Here is a 24,864-nt window from a genome sequence, read left to right as displayed (position 1 = left end):
TACGTTAACAGAATGTTATCTAAAAACTAGGCAGGTAGATTTATAAAATCTTGAAACCTTTTTCAGCCCAAAAACCAAATAATTTCATGACATGGCCACAACAACCTACTGTCCGTCGACCAACCATGCAGTTGCAATAATATTTTTTTATGGCTTTTCTGCCTGACCTTTATTGTTTACATATAAAATAAATACAAAATATATTTTCCTACTTATGAATATGCCTACTGTGTATTTTACGTCGCAGTAGTGATGAATTCTCGGTTGACGGAAAACCTTACAGTAGGTTGCTATATCACCATGAAAGCAACATCGAAGTCAAATGAATGTATGAAACAAAAGTCTGTAGTTTAGGGTTGCCATAATAAATAATATTATCAATAAACAAATAAATCGATTAAATCGATAATCGAATGTTATATAATTAATTGCTTGCTTTTTATTTAGTCAATAACAATGTTTCTAAAATAGTTTATTTTTCACCAGAGTTAAATGTTTTTTTACTAAATACACTTTTATAGACTTTTTTCTTATTAATTCGATTTAACAATACTTTTAATCGATTTTAACAAATAATTGATTTAAAAATATTTTAAAATCAATTGTTCGTTAATAATAATTGTTTGTTTAAGACTGGCAACGTGTTGTAATTAAATCACCAACCGAAAATAAACTAGAAGTATATAATTAATGAATTAAAATACTTATTAAATAAACTTTTCATCAGTTTATATTGATAAAACTGCAATTCACGAATAAACATGATTTAATTTATGAAAATTATTGGTATATTTGTTTTTTTGTATGAATTCTGTTCACCTTGGGCCAAAATGGACAGTCCCCTTTGTTGCCTTTTATGCTCGATGCTCGATTAATATTTTTTTTCGTAATTCTGGACCTTTACTAATTATTAACAAAATTATTTAATATATTATTAGTTTTTGAAATAATTTCAGCAACATGGTATCATTAAATATTTCGATGTAAAATTAATTTTACTTTGTCTATGGCTTATTGATATTGTTCATTCATTTGCTCTTTGTGTCACTTCACTAAGCTACACTATACTCTAATTGTCTGTGGTCATAAGTACGCCATATTTGTTTACCAATTAGGACAATTCCAAAAAAACAGACCTTAGTTGTGTGACCGATATTACGTCACTTCCGTTATATATTTTTCTTACAGTTTTAGTATCACATTTTTTTCAGTTCGGTCGCCCAGCTAAGTGTCAAGCCTGCCGTAAGGAACTTCGTTCCAATAAAAAATATTAAATAAATTATTGTTACAAATATCCAGTCCTATTTTACATTTTACTAGTTTAAAATAATCCATTAATATTACTCGTATTTGGACGTACGAGCTTAGCTCGGTATTTTTTTTAGTAAATCGTGGTTTTTAGAAATCTTGTCTTAAAATATTTTGATGAACGATCGGGTATTTAACCAAGTAATGTTAGCTACTTTTTAAATTGAACAAAAATTTCAGTAAGTTAAGATATTAATTAAGATTTTTTTACCTGCGAGGCATCAAAAAATGTCGAGTAATATATTTTGGTCTAATTAATAAAAACGTAATTACTAGAATATATAATTGTGTTTGCAGGCAAACGAAGAAAAACCGACTTCAATTATATCGACAAGTAATACAACGTAGGTAGACGAAAAAATAATCAAGTAAATACGCATTATCAAAGATTACTTCAAAAGTTGTAATCAGATCTCGATGAAATTTAAATGTGACCACATGACAAACATCGGCTTTCGATTAAATTAAAAATTATTAAAATCGGTACACGCAGTAAAAAGTTATGCGGATTTTCGAGAGTTTCCCTCGATTTCACTGGGATCCCATCGTCAGATCCTGGTTTCCTATCATGGCACCAAATTAGGGATCTCCTTTCCAACAAAAAAAGAATAAAGAATATATATATATATATATATATATATATATATATATATATATATATATATATGTGTGTGTGTGTGTGTGTGTGTGTGTGTTTATACGGTCGAATTGAGTTAACCTCCTCCTTTTTTTAAGTCGGTTCATAATAATGACCAACTTAAAACTATTGATTGCCTAATCATTGCTGAATTTGACCTTAAAGCTCTCGTTCGATTCTGGGGTACATCTGAAACATAGATGAATATGTGAGCACATAAGAATTACTGAGACTTATATCTCATTGTATCTCGCCATTCTGTATAAGAATTATGAAAGAGACAAAAGTGATTCCCAAGCATATTCTTTATAACATTCACATACTTACTTGTGGAAGTTGGAAAACACCTATTTTACAATATTCTGTTCAGTTTTATCCAAAAAAGAGCGGGACCCTCGACTTAAAAAGAAAAACAAAAAACGTAATTAAATAAAATTCTTAATATAGGATGTTCCTAATGTGTTCTTGAGGTTTCGTCTAATATAAAATTGCAATTCCCGTTTATATAAGTACTAGCTGACTCAGCGACACGTTGCTGTGGCTCAGTAATTAGAATACATTGAAACAATTTTTTACTAATTACATTTGATTCATCTATAGAAATACGGTGCCTTATACCGGATATATGTACAACTTAGATGCCACACCGTCATCTATTAGGATTTAGCAGTCACCGATAAATACACACTAAGGTCGTATAATAAACATTTAAATTGCAAAAACAAATATTGAGATTAATAATTAAAACCATCTCCAAAATTGGACCAAATTACGGATCCTTACAAAATTTCATAAAAATTGGTTCTGTAGTTTCAGAGTTTATCGCTAACATACATCGTGACAATTTTTTTTTTTTTTTTATTATTGTATTATCATTATTATAAAGCATTTCTTAACTTCTAAAAAGAATGTTATGACTGTGTTTCAGTTGCTTTTGCAACACGCTACCCAGATTGCGTAACATAATTAAAATATAAATAAGTTTAAAACCAATAAATTAAGGTACAGAAATACGACATGTCTACACCTAATGTTTATTTACAATATAGGTACATAGACGAAATAAAATACTGTCTTGTTTATTTAGCCCGAACGTATACTCACTAAGCCTCAAGGGAGCTAGTGCATTAATCTCGTTCCTTTACGAAATGAAAGACCTTTTCCAACCCTGGGGCTGAAACTGTATCTTTACTCTTATTAAATGGAACTTTACTGTTGTAATTAACATATTTATCTTGCACCTTTCGATGCGGGACCATAATTTCTGTCTACACACCCACGGACTTTTTAAATACAGGTCCGTTTTAAGGTATTTTAAGAGAAACATATATTATATATATATATAAAAATACCGAGCCTTTAAGGGACTGTGAATTTATAAAACCAAAAAAAAGGCGAAAATCAATATGATTCCTTCCAACCCTTCGAGGGCTTCACTTAATTTCTCTAATTTACGTATTTTTAACCGACTTCCAAAAAGGAGGAGGTTCTCAATCCGACTGTATTTTTTTATGTATGTTACCTTAGAACTTTTGACTGGATGAACCGATTTCGACAATTTTTTTTAATCGAAAGTTGGTGAGTGTCGTTTGGTCCCATTTAAATTATATATTATATTTGAGATCTAACAACTACTTTTTCAGTTATATCTAATAATCTGTTTTTACTTGACGCTTTTTTCGTCGACCGTTGTATTCGTTGTATTATAACCGCATGACTTTTTACTAGATATACCGATTTTGGTAATTCTTTTTTGTTGGAAAGGAGATATCCCTAGTTTAGTACCATGATAAGGAAACCAGGATCTGATGATGGGATCCTAGAGAAATCGTGGGAAACTCTCGAAAATCCTCAATTTCATCGAGATCTGATTACAATTTTTAGAGTAATCTTTGATAATGTGTATTTACTTGTCTATTTCTTCGTCTACCTACGTTGTATTACTTGTCGATGTAATTGAAGTCGGTTTTATTCGTTTGCCAGCAGACACGATTATTAACTATATAACTAAAAATCATCATTCAATTACAATTATGTTGTGAAGAGAAGTTGTGAAAGTGAATTAGTGTGTAAAAAGTTTTCGAATGTAATCAAGACGGGGTTGTCGTCTATACAAATAAATAAAATTGGAGTGTCTGTTTGTATTATATTAAAATTACCATTTTTTACTAAATTCATATATAGCATTTTTTTATAAATTTTGTCTGTTTATCTGTCTCTGAAACGGCTGGACCGATTTTGACGGGACCTCCACTGGCAGACGGCCGATGTAATAAGGAGTAACTTAGGCTAATTTTATTTTGTTTTTTTATTACTCTGTGAACTGAACTTTTCGTTTTATCAAATTCCACGCGGACGAAGTCGCGGGCACAACTAGTTATATATATTTTACTTTTTTTGATAGCGTAAAAGCGCGTATAAAGAGCACACTGGGACTTCGTTTTTTATGTTCGTCTAGTGGTATTGATAATTTTAGTTAATTGACTAGCTTAGTAACAGAACAACGGCACTTTAGTAATTTAGTTATCATTTTGTTGTACATCGTTATAATTACAAGATAAAATAATGACACCAGACAAGTAAAACTATAAGAAAAATAAATCACACGACCTAGCAAAAAGTTTACTAAAATTAAGTACGAAAGCGTATAATTAATTATCTTAGTGGAAAGTCTAAACTTTAACGCCTCAAACAAAGTAAGCGCCTCGTGCAAGCCTAATCTAGACTGCTAAGAGTAATAGAACAGATTTGTTTACTATCTAGATTTCAATTTATTTTAAACTTATCAAAATATTTTTTTTTTTATCTTTTCTTCCTCACTTAACTAGTGTCTCTGTGTGTGTGTGTGTGTGTGTGTGTGTGTGTGTGTGTGTGTGTGCAATTCAAACACGTCAGAAGTGAAACTTCTGAATGTTGTATGAGGCCCTTGCGATTTTCTATTCTATCGACGATGATTACGGTCTCATGCAAAAGGTCGTAAGTGTAAGCAAAACGTCGCATACACGCTTTGAACAGTGATGTATCTCACTCATACTTTCCTATACATTTATGTGTTTGTTTGTGAATAAATAAAACTAATAATAATAATGATGTGTCTATTTCTTTCTAGATCTACGCCATGGTGTGCGTGATATCGCAGTTTCAAGAGTACCTCGATGGACGGGGCACAGCCGCCTTCGACTATTCAGATAGGGTGAGTTGTCTATTTTTCTACCATGTTTCTTTCTGAACTGTTCAAATTTTTAACAGTTTAACTCAAATGGTTAAACCAGATATTAAAGGAGCGAAGATATTCGGTTCGATTCTAAATATTTCGTAGGTTATTTTAAAATTCACTGTAACACTTAGAGTGAAAGTTCTGTAGAATGTGAAGTGTAGAAATATTTTTTTAATATATAAAATATTAAATATATTTGAACTCGAAGACAAAACGGTATTATACATGTGGTTTCAATTTCTGCAACTTTTGTTGGCAACACTTTTTCTTTATATACTGGGTGTTACTTTAGTAATATAAAAAACCTAAGGCTAATTCTACTAAGTGCTGTTTTTAAATACTAATGAAAATTTGTTAAATATAACAAAACAAAGAACGAATGAAATTTTCGTTCAATCTCTACAAAATATGTCGTATAATAGATCGGAAATGAAAGTGTTATTGAAGCGTAATAACTAATTGAGCTCAACATCCGTGCGTAATATAAGTTCGCAAAATAAACAACCAGCGAACGAAACTATTTCTATAAATAGCTACGATCATTCTAGCGAATACTTCAGACAAAACATCGTGCAAACGGTAAAAGTTAGTACTAAAATTTTTAAACCAATAAACAATGTAAAGAAGAGATATTTTCTAATTTATTGTAAGTAAATAAACTATGAAAAACATTTCTAGCTTAAGTTATGATTCAACCTAACGTTCCAATGCTGGGCATATGCCTCTTATCCATCTAGGAGAAGGATCGGAACTTAAAAAAAGCAAGTAGCTCCACTGCGGGCTAGCGGATATATTCCCTACTATTAGTAACGATCGCTATTAACTGTTTATAATAACAACCGGAACCAACATCTTAAAGTACTCTCGTGACAGACACCGAGATCGGACTAAAATTTTATACAAATACGTAGATACTTAATATAATTTATCTAGCAGCTATATGGGCTATGTTGGGTGATGAAATGACTTATCGCATCGGTCGGATGTAAATACATATGCAATTAAACCTTGATCAATGAACCGAAGTCTTCGATTGAATAGCTATAATGTACACATAGCATGTTAGCTGTTTTAATGCACCTCTATTCATCTAAAAGATAATTCATCTATCACTGTACATACCATTTGACAACTGTTCAAATTTAGTGCGAGTTGATACGCCTGTGATGACGTTCGATTCTCGCTAAAGATTTTTGTAGTTGTACACATGTAAGCGATCGTTAACCGTGGTAGGAAAATCATCAGCTAACCTGCTGTGGATCGGCGTGATGAAGTAAGCTCCACTCATTTTTCTACAGAGAGACGCAGCTGTCGATGCTCAGCAGTGACAAACTGGTTTGTTTTCATTCATTATCGCATAAATGCTCAGCCCAAGAAACCGTATATACAACGGTCTACCGTCGAAAATTTCAACCAACCAATGTCGCATTTAGCAATCGTGTGATTTATTCACAAACATTTCATACAAATAACGTATGATTTTCTAAATATTTCGCAAAACGAGATATTGGTATCGCAAAATTTATGAGAATTCTAAAAAAGAGTGACAGCTCACGGTTGACACTCTTACGCGAGGTAATTTTTCAATAATGACAATTCTATTTCTTTATACGCGTTTATCTATCAATAAAAAAAGCATTACACGCACAACCATGTATTTGACACACACACACGCTTAATATAATTTTTTGTTGTCAAAGTCTTGAGCCAAATTGAAAATTTTTAAAAAAGGTTTTTTAATTTCATTATTTTTTTTACTTAATTTTTAATTATGGTTAAATTTCGACCACTGGGTGACCACTAGTTATTGTAAATAGCCAGTTTTGATCATTCATATTATTATCTTTTGTAAAAAAAGAAGTTATACTAAAATTGTGTTTTATACTTAAACGTAGATTTTAATGTAGAATTTAATATTGTAGTGATTTAAATTAGTTTTTAGTATTGTAAATATTAAATTTAAGTGTATTTTAGGGTATATTATTTGAATTATATTATATAAATTATGTACGTACAACGTTAGACCTGACAATAACGAAGACAAAAAAGAACAATCCAATTTGGTACATTTTTATATATAAAAAAAAAAATTAAAAACTGAATTAAGGTAAACAAATATAAAGTACCTATAATTAATAAAAATAAAATTTCAACCTTTTTTTTATCATCAAAACCATCATTACAAAATCCATCACGTCACGTGATTTATCAACATCAAAAATACCGTCACAATAGCATCTAAAGCGCGTATCGAACAATGACCATAACCAGTAAGTCATCAGCAGTTCGGCCTTTTGATGACATGCTAATCAATCAACTTAATACTTTATCGTAATGGCCGTGTGGTATCACACACATTGGGGATTAGCTTCTGAGACAGAGTCGAACTTAGGTGCAAGTCTATATTACAAAAATCAGTGTATATATTATGCTTTTTATTTCATCGGTCAGTTAGTTAATCTGTAGTTAAATAAGGTGACCACATTGCTATTTTTTTTAAGAATTATTACAGTTATAATTTTTGATCTGTGATCAGCTGTGGATTGTGCCGGTTGCGTTGGCGGTTGCGGGTTCGATCCCCGCACATGACAAACACTTGCATTGGCCATACAGGTGTTTGCCGTGGTCTGGGTGTTTGCGCAGTCCTTGTGGGTCTCCCCACCGTGCCTCGGAGAGCACGTTAAGCCGTCGGTCCCGGTTGTTATCATGTACACCTGATAGCGATCGTTACTCATAGTAGGGAATATATCCGCCAACCCGCATTGGAGCAGCGTGGTGGATTAAGCTCTGATCCTTCTTCTACATGGGGAAAGAGGCCTATGCCCAACAGTGGGATATTACAGGCTGAAGCGAATTTTTGATCTTAACATTTCTTGAAAAGTGAAAGTAAAGATTAAGTAAAATGCAACAGAAAACCTGTGTATTAAATGCAGGTTTAATCCATAAAAGCATACGCTTTTAATCCTGGAAGCGAAGTAGTAAACTTCGTGCAGAAAATAGTTTTCACTTGCAATTATTATGTGATGTACTATAATATTGATTTTCTATCGGAAAAAACAAAGACTAATATTGTAGGTAATTACGATTTTTTGTTATAAGTAAATACGTAATATATTGATTGATTTGTTTAATGGCTATCAGTTGTATCGGTGGAGCATGGTTGATTTTGTCAAAGTGACGTGGAGTAGAGAACACACGAAGAAGATTGATGATCTGTGTGGTTGAGATAACAGTTACGTTGTGTATACCTGTAGAACCAAAATTATTTTGACAACGTAATTGATATTGAATATATACATTACACTTAAAGCTTTGTAAAATTCAGTTTAAAAAAACAGTACTAGTACGTATCACACGAGGAGGAAATAAAGTGATATCCTATACAAAGGTTTCTAGTTAGGAGTCAGTCCCTACCTTCGTTTGCAAACAGCCAAGTAATGCTCTTAGTAGCGTTGTAGGTTTTATTACAGTATTATACTATGTTTTATGGTGTGGGTATGTGATTTTTAACTAAAAGAACTGTACTATATATTTGTAAGCGCTGTTGATTGTATACCAATAAATAAATAAAATAAGTAGATAGAGGAAAAATTAATCAAGTAAAAACTTGTACTCGTCAGATGTCAATTATATTTAATTATTACGACATGACAAGCGCCAGATTTCCAATTTAATAAGATTAAAAAGAATATGTAATAAAAACCCGTTAAAAAGTTATGGCACACCCAGCTGAATTAAGGACCTCATTTGTGAAGTCATTTAAAAATAATTCTAGAGGCAATAATAGTGCGTGACTTAAAATCGTTGATCGCACAACTTGTGATAGTCTAGGAAAGATCCGGACCTGTTCTGCTGTGATATAATCCAACCCTAAATTAAACCCGTGTCGCTAAGTAATGTTATACCGTCGCTAGTTTGATAACCGAAGCGTAGAAACGGTAAGCTAATTTAGATAACACAGCTAATATGTGAAAGGCTTAGGAAGCATTTAACGTTGTTTGTTTTGAAAACATTGATTTTTTTACGTTAAGTATAGTTCTTTTCTTCTTTTTTTTTAATTCGAAATTATTAAGAATGTTAGAAGATTTTATAAATGATAAGTAACACCCAAATAACTTTTGTTAAAAATCATTTCATATAACCTATTAATTTGGCCAAGATTTACTGAGAGTTAGATTTTCTATAATATAAATGCGAAAGTAGCTCTGTCTGTCTGTCGCGCTTTCACGCCAAAACTACTGAACCGGTTAAACGAAATTTGGTACACAGATAGTCTAGAGCCTGAGAAAGGTCGTAGGCTAATTTTAAATGCGAAAAAGGGGGTGTAAGCCGTTGATAGGTGGGGATGGAAATTGTATGGAATTATCGTCATTTTTTAGAGCTAATAGTTTGAAACTTATTTTTTGTCTGTTGATTCGATAGATCTTTGGGGGAGGGGTACGACGCGGTGTAGGTGGAGAAATATGCCTAAGTGTGCTTACTCGAATTAATAAGCTCTTTGCAGTGTAAAAATGCACATAGCTCGTTAAAGTATTTATACGCACGTGTCTTATTTGTAAAATAATTAGCCAAAGGCACTATTCCACGCGGACGAAGTCGCGTTCACAGTTAGTAAATAATTTAAGAATACTAAAACAAATCGAAGTTACGGTACACGGTAATATTATAAAAATTCGCGAGTCTAACGATGCACAATTAACTTAAATATTTCATTAAGACATTGGTTTGACATGGATAATTTTCTATAAATTCATTTTTTTACAGCTAGCAGTAGTGCAGTACACTGCTACTGCTCAGCACACCACTACCACAAGTTCTGCTCCAAGCGGACGTCGCCGATCAGCTCCAAGACCGCTGCCCAGTCGATGTGACCCTGAAGAGTTTTCAGAAGCCCCTACTCGAGTTATATGTAAGTTAACAAATATTTTCTAATCAGCTGATCGCAATCCTCTGCTGGATATAGGTCTCTGCAAGTTCACTCCAAATATCCCGGTTCTTGGCAATTCTCATATCGAATCCACCGGCAATCTTACGTAAATCGTCGGTCCAGCAGGCCGAAGGGTATCCAACTCTGATTATTAACAAATACTGATTAACATTATAAGATAAGATGGCTGGATATAATTTAAAGAGTTTAAAATACCTAGCAGAAGTGCTAACAGCAGCAAATTTCATCTTTGCTCACAACAAATATCTATATGACATGCAGATATTTTTCATGGCGTGTGCGTTGGCGTAGTGTGTGTGTATGTGAAACCCGAATAATTTCAACATATTGGGTGCTGTAGGGTTTTGTAGTGATACCTCTAATTGTATATTAGAAAGTGCACATGACAAACTAAAAAAACAAGTAAGGGACGCACATGAAAGGGTCGAAAAATGCTATTGACGTTACCAGAAATATTTATCCGACTGTATGTGAGTACACAATCAGGAGTGTCTTTTTTTGGTTGGACATATTGGTGAATGCTCGAAATATCGTGTTCGACAAACTTTTCTAACGTGTAAAATATGAAGTGAAGTTAATATTTTAGAAAATGGTCTCAAACGTCCGTTTAAAATACCACAATGAAATATTTTTACACTAGATTACCAAAAGTATTTAACTGAGGTAGGGCACAGCAGGAATTTCCTGCTCAAAACATGGAGCAGCCCGAATGGGGTAGTACCTCGACCTTACAGAAGACCATAGCTAAATAATACTGTTTTCAAGCAGTATTGTGTTCCTGTTGGTGAGTAAGGTTACCAGAGCTCTTGGGGGTTTGGGGATTGGGTCGGCAACGCGCTTGCGATGCTTCTGGTGTTGCAGGGGTCTATAAGCTACGGTAATCTCTTACCATCAGGTGAGCCGTATGCTTGTTTGCCGAACTAGTGAAATAAAAAAAAAAGTATCATAAAACAAATAGGTTTATTAACAGTAGGAACACCCACACAGTAGGAACAGAGAACAACTATATAAAACACGAAAGATATTTATCTTAATTGCAACTGGCATTTGGAGATTTCCATCTCTCCTTACTTCGTAATTAAAGACTTTTAATTGAATTTATAAAAACAAACTTAGAACTAATTTCAAGGAAACGTACCTTACAAAACTTGAACGGAGCTTAGAAAGGAAATAAGCGGTAGGGATAATTAATTAATACTTCTCGAACTACGTCAATTAACCCATTAATAGAAAATCGTTGCGGTGCTAACCATGACAACACGGATTAAATTATGTATCGAATATGTTACAAAACCAGATGTTAACATTTTTTACTAACAGATTTGAAAAATTAAAACGCTCAAATTATATCATCATTACAGCCTATACAGTCCACTGCTGGACATAGGCCTCCACAAGTTTACGCCAAAAATAACGTGAACTCATGTGTTTTGCCCATAGTCACCACGCTGGGCAGGCGGGTTGGTGACCAATTATATAACCGCGTAAAAAAGATGAAAGCGTAATACTATATAAATAAAATTATCTAATATAATAAACAAAATACTTTCAAGCTCTGACCACGACCAATTGCGTGGAAGAGGTTTGAAATATATTGTTTTAATTATCGAATAGTATCTTGATACTTACTATACGATTACTTTTGAACAATTCTAATAAATAAACCACAAATAGCTCAACGGTTATATTTCTCAAACACTTTTAAACCCTCATCATATTTTCCGCCTTGTGATCTATAGATTGGCGTATTAGGAAAAGACAAGGGTCCTTTCAGGAAATGAAATGAAAGATTTTATTAATACAATTTTGAAGATATAAAAATTGTCAAAGAAAAAATTGGATGAAAATTATAAGGAAAGAACTTGGTCAAATCGATTAGAATGACTAAAAGTTTCAAAAACAAACCCTCCTTGAATAGTTGGTGAAGTTCACGTAACAGAAGATGGTGCGCAGGTGCCACCAAACCTTGATAAAAAATTAAAATGGTTGCGAAAGATACCCTCAATGCCCTATTGTAAATTCACAGCTTGTATTTGTTATGTATCACGTATATATTAGGTGATATTAGGTACGAGTTTTACTTTTCGCTAACCTTTGTTTACGGCTCATCTTCCGTTGTTATCCATTTGTAGACTCTCTTCACACTACAGTATTGTATTTACGATTATAATGAAATAAATAATCATTACTACAAATATACAAAATAAAAATACCAAGAAGAATAGCCGTAACGTATGCATTAATTCTCACTATAAATAGTCTTTAGCACTACACTTTAATATATGTATAGCGTTTATTATATCGACACCATAGATATAGTAAAAAAAAGTAGATAATGCGCGGCCTTTGTTGTTGGTGAAGCCACAAAACTCGGCTCCTTCAAGTAAATACACGCGCTCACGCACACATATGCATCAAACTACGCTCATTTTCGTCATGCTTCATACAGTAACTTTGCTTATAAAATGCCGTCTTGTGTGATTAAATGGTGCAAAAACAATACCAAAGTAAACAAAAAATCTGAAGGAATATCGTTTCACACGTAAGTACATATAAAACTTTAAATTTATTGTTATTCCAAAATAATATTGAGGTTATTCGGAACTTATAATTTCAATGTCACGAAATGACGTACCACGGGAGTGTTGCCAGTAGTTCTTTTTTTCAATACCCCAAAATGTGGGTAAGTAAATTGTACGCAATCAGAAAAATAATTAAGTAAAAAGTAGACATAGTTATTGTTTTTTTTTCTCGTGTTATTTTATGTTACATAAATTGAAAATAAAAAAATCAAAATATATTTATGAATTATTAACTCGTTTGTTTTATGTTTTAACTTTTTACAATTTTTGAGTAAACTAGGTACCCATATTTTACTATCAAATTTCATGGTTTTAGGTTTCCAACGAATATTTTAATAAGAGGTGAATGGGTAGCGGCTGTAAGACTGAGAAAATGACCACGATTATGCTGGCCATGCGCATAAAGTCAATTTAATACGATTAGTGATTGAAAAATATTTGAACATAAGACTACATTATATTAGTAAAATGCAAACAATGACGATGACTCTGAGTTCTAAGCGACAAAAATTTAAAAAACTTATACAACATAAAGGATTCTAGGTTTAAGAAAAATAGTTAAAAAAAAACCGACTGCAAACTGAAAAGAGATAAACAGAGGGGATAGGAAGTGTCCATTCATACGATTATCTTACGAATATATTTTTTTATTATTCTACCGATTTTTTGTTTTATTTTTATTAAATTTATTTAAAACTATAAACAGGTTTTTATTTTCACATACCCATTTTACCTATATTAAATTAATTGTTTAATAAAAATTTTAGGGACTTTTTTTAAAAGGTGTCAACACTTCACTCACTCACACATCTTTAAAAAAGTGGCTTCAGTTTTCTGTTCTAGGTGCGTTATCTACCTTTTTTTACTTGATCTATGATCGACACCTGATATGAAGAACATTGTATCTGATTTAGCAGCGTTTTACAATTTTGTTGCATTTAAAAAGTGGATAAGTGATGTTAAATAAAACCGCATCCGTAATGAAGTAAATTGTTCTACAATTAATTTTTGTGTTCTGTAGTATGAACTTGACCACGTTGTGAAACATCAAACGGAAAACTGTTTTTGTTCAAGTTACAGTTATTAAGAATACGATTGTTTTAGTTTAAAAACATTGTATGTGTAGTTCTAATAATGTAGCGTATCAATGTATATTATAAGCTGCCGTGATGTTTAAAATTTCACTAAAAAAATGGTATATCTCATTACAATGTTACTGTGTTCAAAGAAGACCAATTTTATATATAATTTTATTTTCGTAATCGAATCTACAATATTTTTAACTAGAAATCTGAATTGCAATGATTTTTTTTTTCATTTAAAAATCGTTGTAGTGGTCATATAAATACGGTTCGCAGATTGAAAGATACCTTTTTCCTTTCAGTATTTTGATAGTATAGTTAGAAAACATTGTTTCATTAGTTACAATGTTCTTCATACCAGGTGTTTTTGCTTTTTATTGATAAAAAGCTAAGCAAGTTATCTTTGATACTAAGGATATACGATGTTGAAAATACGGCGAAATTGACATGAATTAATGTCACTTCAAGCTAAATTTAACGTTTTATTTGTTGTGCACGCTACCCGTCAGTGTGAAGCCGGACTTGTAAATATTTTATACGTTAATCCAATTCGAATGTACGTAAGTACCTGTAGGGAATGGAACACCTTCACGCAATCCAACGTCGGGGTATCTATATACGAGGTGTTTAACTTAATAACGTATTCATATAGACTTATGTTTTAATGAAATTATGATAATTCTTAGTACTTTTTCGTTATCTTTGGTCGAAGAGTTAGTGTCTTAATACAATTATTATTTTAAAATTTTAATTACGAAATGTATTTAAGTTATCTATCTAATATATTTGTATCTATATTAATATTATAAAGAGGAAAGATGTAATTGTTTGTTTGTTTGCATTGAATAGGCTCTGAAAGTAGTGAACCGATTTGATAAAGTATTTCACTGTTGTGAAGCTACACTATCTAAACAAAGAATATATTGATTTTTTTGTTAAATACCCGTGCTAAGCGGGGTCGGGAAGCTAGTCGTCAATATCGCGCAAGTGTTGATATAACATTTTGAATCTATATTTTTATATGACGAACATTTTTTTTTGTTAATTTAAATTAAATTTTTAAATTTTTTTATTGCTTTATTAAGCTCTTTAAATATGGTACATCTGTCACATTACTATACATGCACATTTGTTTAATTTTAATTTCGAGAAAATACTTATTTATATTTAAGTTACAGTTGTATACTGTTTTTATTCTATTTATAACGTCTTAATCAAGAAAAACTCTTCAAATTCTTACCGTTACTAGATGTTTGAAGAATAACACCACCCTAAATATATTGTGACACAATCGTGACGTTAGGTATTTGTTATGAGATTTATTTATTTTTTCAAAGATCGAATTCGAACGTGACTTAATTTAGACAATTGCTGACCTCAATATTCTAGTTAACTAGTCTTCGTAAATAAAACCTAAACCGTTATAGTGACCTGTCACGACCCGTCCGCCGTGTTCACTGAACAAATACATCAAATTATTGTCCGATCGCTTTACTTGTTCGATTCGTTCCTAATCGTTCTCTTTTGTTCTCATTTCGTAGTAGAATTATTTTAAATAGGCTATCAATTTCGTTTTATACAACTGGGTCGGAAAACAAGCATACGGGTTGGGGCCAAGCGATTACTGTAGCTTTTAGACGCGTGCAACACCAGAAGTATCGGAAGTGCGATGTCGACCCTACCTCCAATCCCCTCCAGGAGCTCTGGTCACCTTACTCACCACAAAACACACCGCTAATCAGTATTATTTAGCTGTGATCTTCTGTAAGGTACAGTAAGTTACAGAAGAGGTAAGGTAACCTTAGATAAACCACAACCACAATTTCAGTGATTTTCACACTCAGTGCAATAAGTAACTGAAGGTGGGAAGAATTCACTAATAGCAGTATAGCATGATAGACAGTAAAAAAATATCTGCTAGTGTCGCTAATAATAACGCCGAAATGGTAAAAATGTGCGAATTACTGGGAATACGGCAGATATCGTGTTTTGTCCATTGTCCCAACTAAGTAGATAAAGAAGCTAGACCACTTGAATTTAAAAATCAGACCCTGTATGAATTCAGTTGCTTCTCCTCTGCTGCTACGCAAGTATAGGGAGAAAACTCAAGAAGCCAAGACCAAAAAAGTGTTGGAATGGAACATCTGGATGAGCTTTATAGTTCAGCACAGACATTTACATCAATAAATACAATGGCGATACAGTATTATATCTCTATCGGCAACACAGATTTTTTTATAAGGGTATATAATGTTATCAAGAAAAGTTAGGCTGATGTAGACCAAATTTATTTTAATACTTTTAATTGCGCATAAGTAATTGTTGACTAGCCCGTTGGCGCAGTTTGTAGTGGTCCTGCTAACTGTTCCGCGGGTCGCGGGTTCGATTCGCGCCTGAGTCTGGTTGTAATATGTGTACTTATGTATGTATTATTTTTATGTATATTTATCAAAAAAAGACTACCTATAACAGTCGGCTGTTACCTGTAATACAAGCATTAATATGCTTAACATGGGAACTAACCCCAGTGTGTGTATGTTATAAGATATTTATATTAGATATTAATTATAAAAATAAATAATAAAACTCAACGGCCCCCAGTTGGATTTGCTCCTGTTTTGGGGGTCCAGAAACAGACACAATACACAAGCACAACGCCCAGACCACGACAAACATCTATATGGCCAATACAAATGTCTGTCGTTCGCAACAGCCAGTGCTATGGCCGCTGCGCCAACGCGTCGTAAAAAAAAAATTGTGTTTTCTAGAAAACGAAAAAAAAACGAATTCAATTTCAATGAACAGTAATCCAAAATAAGTAAACGAAAAGAGTCAAATAAATACGCAGAGATAACTCAAAAAGTCCATGTCAAAACTCCATCAAAAGGATTTTAAAAAAAGTTTTCGGTATTTATGGGTGTTCAAAAATCTATATTTCACATCACTACAATGTTTACTATTCTTTAGAATGTTAGAACTAAGTTATTTATATTCCTTTATATTCTTGTTGTCAACTGTCTTAGATGTAGATTGATATATGCGTATATTTTCACAATGTGTGTAAGCTATAACTATAGTAGTCTGACTAAAATTGGTTCTGTATTTTTGAGATTTTTGTGTTCATAAAATCGAGGAAATTAAGTTTTTTGTTTGTATTTTTATCAACCCCAGGTTTATTCCCAGGGGCTACTACTAGGAGAATCAGTGTAGTGAATTGGACTGTAATCTGTAACATTGATAGGAATGTTTTATCTAGCAGTGAGATTTTTCATTGTACAAAAAATACAATTACGAAAAGAATACAGTTGCCAGTCCCAGGAAACCTCAGAATGACTATAACTATAATATTGGACATTCGAAACTCAAAATCTTTATTGAAACAGGTTTGAAAAAACGATTGAATCGTATATATTAAAATTATATTTATCTTCGTAAATAATTTGTAAATAAATTATATATTTAATATTACGAATAAATTATATATAACAATAAAAAATTATATTAATTGCACGATAACAGCGCAACTATCGCAAATCGCTCAATTATTGCTTGTAGGTTGCCGGGCTAACTTTCATTTAATTAATTGCAAGCAAAAGTAATTTTCCAGCAACGGAATAGTGTTAAAAATTATTTTAAGTCCCATTGCAAACGACGCCTGTTTACTACTCATTCAAAGTTAAACAAGTGCAATTAAAAAATCACCGTCGCATTTTCTCGGACGCATCCCTTTATTGCTCGAGGGTTCTTGAAAAGGTTGTTCGCAGCGGCACTTTGAGAACATCTGCTATGCTTTCATTGTATAATATTCCAGTTACTTCGTAACGTACCTTCGTCTTGATATAATGTTACTAGTTCATACTATTTATTATAAGCTACTACAACCTAAAATTTGATTAAAATTGCTTTAGTAATATAGTAATTATCGATATTTTTCCCATACAAACTTCAGAGAAGCTGTGCCTACAAGAAATCTACTGAACGTGGTAGTGACAACGTATCAATATACATAATATATTTTGTATGTAATCTATCGCTTATTATTGATTGTTGAGACACAAGTGCGGCCTAACCTTGTACAAAATCTTCTTTAATTTTAAAACTATTTTTAAAAGTAATGACAAATTGACAATGCGTAAAATAATTAAAGAAAGAAATGTGTTTATAAAGTTTCTGATCAAACGCTCACAGAGCAATAAGGCAAACTTCTTAACGCACGTCGCACATTAACATAGCTTATAACAATTTTATAGTTTAACGGTTATTGTTTCAAAGTTGAACATCGAGAATGATTTATTACGCAGATCTATGTAGATTACGAGCTTTTGTAATATGATTGACGATCGACATAATTCACACCATGACTAAATCGATTATGAATAATAATTATGAAAACTGACGTTTTTAGAATATACCTATGAACTGTATCCTCTTCTATAATACGACCGTCAACGAAGATTAGGAATTTAGGACATTCGTTGTACGAACAATCATTGACTGTAATATTTACTATCACTGGTTTTTTTAATTAAGATTCGATTCAGTTATCGTTGATTGTACTACGTTATTATTGTTATCTTTCTCTTTTTTCATTTACTTTTATTATTTATTCTGATATTTTTGTTAATTATATGGTTTAGAAACTATTCAATATTTACGAAGTTAACTATATACATATAACAAGTAATTTTAAAATTGTTTCATATACCATTATCCTAATGCCAATGTTTTTTTTTTGTCTGATATTTATTTATAACATTGTCCTGTATTAATCTCTCTCCAATATTTATTTGTAGAGAAAAAAACTATTAATTCAAGTTACATAAGTTAACAAATTTCGAGAAAACAAGACGAAAAAATACAGTCCGATTTTAACTACCTTTCAATTTGAACTCGTTTAAAAAGAAATAGGTATAAAATACAAATTAGTTTTGAGAACAAAGACCTTTAGGTTTAAAGAATATTTCTTCTCTCATTGAAAACACACAGTTACTTATATGAGAAACTATCAACATATTATTTGGGTAAAAATACAAAAATTGTCCAGCAGTTCACAGATACATTACGATTTGTTTTAAACTTTAACTACAACGAATTTCTATCACCAAACATTTTACATACTAAAATTAGACCATTCCTCAACCTTTATTCACATTGACATAAGTTCAAGATACCATCAACGTCTATTAATCACGAAGTTCTCAATACAGAAAGTTTAGTTCTTATAGTCAAATAATATCCGCGATCGAACTTAGCGGAGACAGTTCTATTTTAGGCTTTATATGCACAATGTTAAAACTATTTGAAAAATCAACTTTTAAATGGATGAACCCTTATTTTAAGTTTTTCGTTACATTTATTAACTTTTAATCATGAAACAATTTAGAGTTTAGACAAATAGCGGACAATATATTGTCAGAGTATCCTTCAGTTTAATAATTTAAGTTAATTATGTTCATTTTCGTTTTTTTAGTCATTTAAAGAATGATATATTTTGAACAAATGATACGATATCAAGATTATACGATATCTTTGGCAGTCCAAACCGCCTTCAAACATTGAATTGATTCCCGTCCGAATGTTTTTTTTTTTTAGTAAATGTGTCAATGAACTAGCTATAAAATGGCAAAAGTGCATAGATAGCAATGGTATTTTGATTAATTAAACATATTATATATAAAAAAATCGACTTTATGTTCCGACCATACAAAACGCCAATATCATATGTAAGTATCATATGTAAGTAAAGTATGATTTAAAAAGTTTTCAAAATTTCAACTAGAACCTATTTCCTATGTGGCACGAGAATTGGTCATATCAATACATACACCAATATTCGTTACCGCCTGAAGGCAGTACAAATGACACGTACCAGCCGTACGTTTCGAGTAATCTTATTTTGTGTATCGACACGACACTTAACCTATTCAAAGACTCGGTAGGGAATACCCACAACGATAGCCTATGTGTCTAGTCTTATACAGACTACGACTACACTAGCTCATCACTAAAGTATGTTGCTGTGACACAATATTCTTAGGGAATAATACGTATACAAAAATATATAAATACAAATATTACACACAGAATTGCTTAATAGTTTTGGCTAGCAAAAATTATTATTATTTTCTTCTCATACACTCACAACAACACTCAGTGTTGGCTTACGCTAATGGTAAACGTTTTAAACATATTTTTCCTACGAGGGAAATAAGGAATCTCTCTGGGTTTCTTCTTCTGCTACACGATGGACCCGGCACCCGCACGGTGAATCCATAGTCATCCAAGTTAATTAATAACTATCTTATGTTACCTTAATTACATACATAATTATATATATATATATATATATATATATATATATATATATATTATCATTTAGTAAGATACTTCATGAAATAGTTGTTTGTGTACTCGTATACTAGGATCCCAGAGGTCGATAGAGATTTACCAGTTACAGTACATCAAGTGACAGTGACCTGGTACCGCACTTGCTGATCTTTATTATAAATCGTAGGTTTTGAAAGCTTGAAAAGTATTTTTTTATTATAAAATTTTTTTTTAAAAATTATTTATTTATCACATAAATAGTAATATTTCGAATATACTTAAAATTATTAATACGTTGTGAAAATTTTATCTTATGGTTATTTTGTTAATGAATCCTGTTTTACTTATGTCATAAACTGAGCCGATTGGTTTTAAGCCATTCCCTCGGTTTTACCGAACTGAACCGTTAAATTGGCTTATCCGCCTAGCACGGAATCGGCTGCAGTAAATTATTGTTTTATTATGCATTATTTCATTAACTTTAGATTTTATGTATATCAAGAATAGCGAGAACTTATAGTATGTAAGAATAGCTTTTAAGGATCAAATAATAATAATATATTATTATATAATATATAAATTCATATGCATGTATGTGTACACGGTACATATACCAAATGATATTTTGTACAATTTTTGTCTGTCTGTCTGTCTGTTTGTTCCGGCTAATCTCTGAAACGGCTGGATCGATTTTTACGGGATTTTCACTGGCAGATAGCTGATGTAATAAGGAGTAACTTAAGCTACTTTTATTTTAGAAATTTATTTTATAACTCTGCGAACTGAACAAAAACTTTTTTGTTACACTCCACGCGGTCGAAGTCACGGGCACAGCTAGTGTAATATAGTTTTTACGTCCTCTGTGATCTCCGTGCTATATAGCTTGTTGGAATAATTAAATTCCTAAAATAGACAATAGATAAAAATGAGTATTCATAAAAGTTGTTATTGATATTCCTAAAACGATATGATTACGAAAATAGAATATACATTTTTTTATTAAATTTAATTAATATTATTAAACTAAACGTTTCTTAAGTTACTGAGTAAATATTCCAATATTCTTATATTTCTTACTTTCTTTTCATATACGTAGGACTAACAAGAAGCTATAATGGTTTTAGAAGAACACAGCGTCTAATACTATCCGTTTATAAGATATTAACAGTTTTACAGAACCGATGGCTTTTAAGAATGGTTTGATGATTGACTAAATGTAATCCTTTTTTTACAGCATCCGTGCTCTCAAAGCCGAGTCGCTCAGCTGTGAAGAAGCACGTCCAATTCCCTGATGAGCAGAGCTGCATCGAGGAAGCTAATGAAGCTCCAAACGGTAATGAAAAACCAGGTAAGCATTAATCATCTCACAGCATTGTATTTCATCTATTTGAAATCCTTCACTTATTTATTATTTTTGAAGTGAAACTTCTTCAAGCACGCTTGACTTGGGTAATAAGCTGGTGAATGCGTGACGAGAGCGTTACGTAGTGTGAACGAGTGAGGCGAGCAAGAGAGAGACGTGCGAGCACACATTTTCTTTCTCTCTATTTCTTAAAGCCAGTTACGTCTCGTCTATCGAAGACACAGTGCAGGCCTATTGCTACAGAAGTTTCACTTCAGTCGTGTGGTCTTAAGCGCACTCGTTTATTAAGTTTACTTCTTAAGAACAATATACGACAACGACAAAAGATAAAACAGCTATTTTTGTGTCTTTGTGTGTTTTACTTGTTACAAATAATAAATAATAAAGTTTAACCATTATATATTTAATGAAACTAAATATGTTAAAGTTTGTAAAATGGTCATCGCATACAATTATTATTTGTAATAAGCCCTTTCTACATTTTTTTTTATACATTACGTAAAGTGAACGTCTACATTGACGTATGGTATGTGAAACCGTACGTAGTTTTTCAATAAAACTCCACTTTTCAAATTTCAATTTGCTCGTACGAATGTAACGGCCGCGCTCAGTCAATTGACAACGACAGAGAATTCGTCGGACGTTTTGAAAAAGAACACTTTTAACACCATACTGCGAAACCTGGTAAATTTTATAAAATACAGGCGTTCCAGTTACGAATCAAGATCTAGAATACGGTATTTCTTTTCTAACTACTTTTCGAATTATTACATAATCAGGTCGAGTCGTGGTGAGTTAGTCTTTTTATTTCCGTGGTCTCAGTTTGTAGTGGCCGTGCTTTCTTCTCCGCGGATTGCGGGCTCGATTCCCGCCTGAGTGTAATATTTGTATTTATGTATATATGTATTATTGCGTATATATTATTTGTTATTTCTATGTACATTTATTAAAAAAATTGCTATAGCAGTCGGCTGTTATCTGTGACTCGCTTACTATAGGAACAGACGACCGAGTGTAAGTTTTAGGATATTTATTTTACTTATTTATTTTTATTTTATATATTATTTTTCGTATAATACGTCTTAACTTTACCAAATTACTGGGTAAGGGTCTCTTGCTCCATGTAGGAGTAGGGTCGGGGCTTTAATTCACTGCTTCTCTGCGGATTGACGTATAGTTTCCATCCTAGATGCAACTGTAGCTAGCAGGCGTCTGTGACAATAGAGCTGGTAACGAGAAGCTATTATATTATAGCTTTGCATTCTCTCCGAGCCGCTATGAAGAGACCATAAGAAAATACAGAGTGTATATTCTTGGTGGTCTCTTCATAGCGCCAGAACCAATCAGAAATAAGTATTTCTGGTATTTAAATTAAAATAAAAAACATTTTTAAAATTGAAACACGGGATTTAGACGAGTACATGCACCATTACAAAGTAGTGGTCACCCTATATATATTTACATTTATAAAATATTCGTAAACAATACAATACAACATAAGCTTATCTAACGTTATTTTCTAATGAAAGTCGATAGTAATTTATATCGGAGTTACTAAATAATAAACTGGATATAAATGACTGAAAAACCAGCGCTGATTTCACCTATTTATTTGAATGATCTTTTTCAAAGTGCCCAATAAAGTTATTTACCTAATTTTTTTAAGCGATTCCTTAAAAACTTGAGAAAAAATAAGAAGCGCGAAAGGAAAGTAAAATTCCGAATAAAAAGTAATCAATTGAAATTCAAACGTGTCACAAATTTTGATAACATTCAATAATAATTCGGAATTTGTTTAATTTATCAACTTAAGGTGTTCAGGCTGTAACCAATAAGAAGTTCTAAATTTTATTACTTATTACTTTGTACAGGTGCTTTGCCGCTTTGTCGTCGAGAAATGTCATTTTTAAAGATTATAGTAATTTTCAATGTACCGTCATTAAAATATTTGTCATTATATCATTGACACTGTACGGGTCAACGCACATTGAGCAATATGATTGTTTTGCTAATTAGTAACCTCTTTAATTTAGCTGATTTATTACGAAATTGTTATTTTTCTTATGCAGATTTCTAATGAAATTGATATTTGTTTGCTACGATTGACGTCAAATGACGTCTGTACTTCTGCCTATATATACTCAAAATAATCTGAATAAATTTAGTGTTAGATCGACTTTCATTGGGTTTGGTTTCCCTCGTAACCTTCCCTCACATGTCATCTCTCACTCAACCATAGACTGTACCATACAGTTTTTTGGTCCTTCGAGAATACAGCCTTGCTGCTGACAAGCTGCGCAGTCATTCTGAACCTGCAAGCTAGAAGACAACAGTCTTACTTCGAGGATACATACAGTTTTTTGGTCCTTCGAGAATACAGCCTTGCTGCTGACAAGCTGCGCAGTCATTCTGAACCTGCAAGCTAGAAGACAACAGTCTTACTTCGAGGATCATACAGTTTTTTGGTCCTTCGAGAATACAGCCTTGCTGTTGACAAGCTGTGGATTTCCATCGACGTTTGGAAGATAATACAGCAACTTCAAGCAAAATACAAGCTTTCTATAAGACAACAGTCTTTCTTCGAGGATCATACAGTTTTTTGGTCCTTCGAGAATACAGCCTTACTGCTGACAAGCTGCGCAGTCATTCTGAACCTGCAAGCTACAAGACAACAGTCTTACTTCGAGGATACATACAGTCGTTGATCCTTCGAGAAAAAATAAATATTCCTTCGAGAAATCGCTCAAGAAAACAGTCAATCAAGACTATAAACTCTACGGATTTCCATCGACATTTGGAGAATCCACATACAGTGGCCACAACGCTCACGTGGAATTTGTGTGACTGCGAATCGGTTGACTGGCTTCCCAGAAGCGGGTTCCACCAGTTAAATTGAGAAGGCGCAATCAAGGTCGCACTATCCACTGAGAGATTGGCCTGGACCCCTGAAGACGGTCCTATCAATTTTACATCAACGTCAGCATTAAAAAATAAATATGGAAAATATCCTGCAACGACAACAAGAAATTGTCGAAGCAATAAAAAGGATAGAGAGGAACTTCAACAAAGATTCCGTATCCCGGAAGACCCGTAAATACTTGGACGAGCGACTCGATGTCCTTGACAAATTATGGGCCGAGTTCCAAGGTAACGACCAACGGTTGTCGCTCTACCATAACGATACTGATCCTTATTTTAAAGAAAATCAATACGTACAGGCAAGAGAATACTTTGATTCTGTACGCATCAAGGTAGCGTCATTTTCGCCAGCAAGGGAGACTTCTGTGTCACCGACACCAGGAGCTGGCAAACCACTGGAATCACCTGCGATTCCGACAACACCAAAGCTGCAGCCAAGACTCACATTGCTAACAAGTTCAAATGCCACTAAGATCTCAAC

The 24,864-nt window shown here is 32.6% G+C and overlaps 1 protein-coding gene across 1 annotated transcript in view; it reads left to right on the top strand.

The window, feature by feature from the left end:
- LOC123668911 overlaps nucleotides 1–24,169 on the top strand; it is a 144,857-nt gene extending 120,688 nt beyond the window's left edge. Inside the window, exons 6-10 of the mRNA XM_045602603.1 lie at nucleotides 5,055–5,138; nucleotides 9,927–10,064; nucleotides 21,295–21,298; nucleotides 21,336–21,449; nucleotides 23,940–24,169. Coding sequence (XP_045458559.1) covers nucleotides 5,055–5,138; nucleotides 9,927–10,064; nucleotides 21,295–21,298; nucleotides 21,336–21,449; nucleotides 23,940–24,169 — 570 coding nt within the window. The remainder of the gene's footprint in view (nucleotides 1–5,054; nucleotides 5,139–9,926; nucleotides 10,065–21,294; nucleotides 21,299–21,335; nucleotides 21,450–23,939) is intronic.
- The last annotated feature ends 695 nt before the right edge of the window (nucleotides 24,170–24,864 follow it).

Source organism: Melitaea cinxia, chromosome Z, assembly GCF_905220565.1.
Source record: "Melitaea cinxia chromosome Z, ilMelCinx1.1, whole genome shotgun sequence".
Taxonomy (NCBI): Eukaryota; Metazoa; Arthropoda; class Insecta; order Lepidoptera; family Nymphalidae; genus Melitaea; species Melitaea cinxia.
The sequence above is the reverse complement of the archived record's forward strand: the minus strand, read 5'-3'. Positions and strand labels throughout refer to the sequence as shown.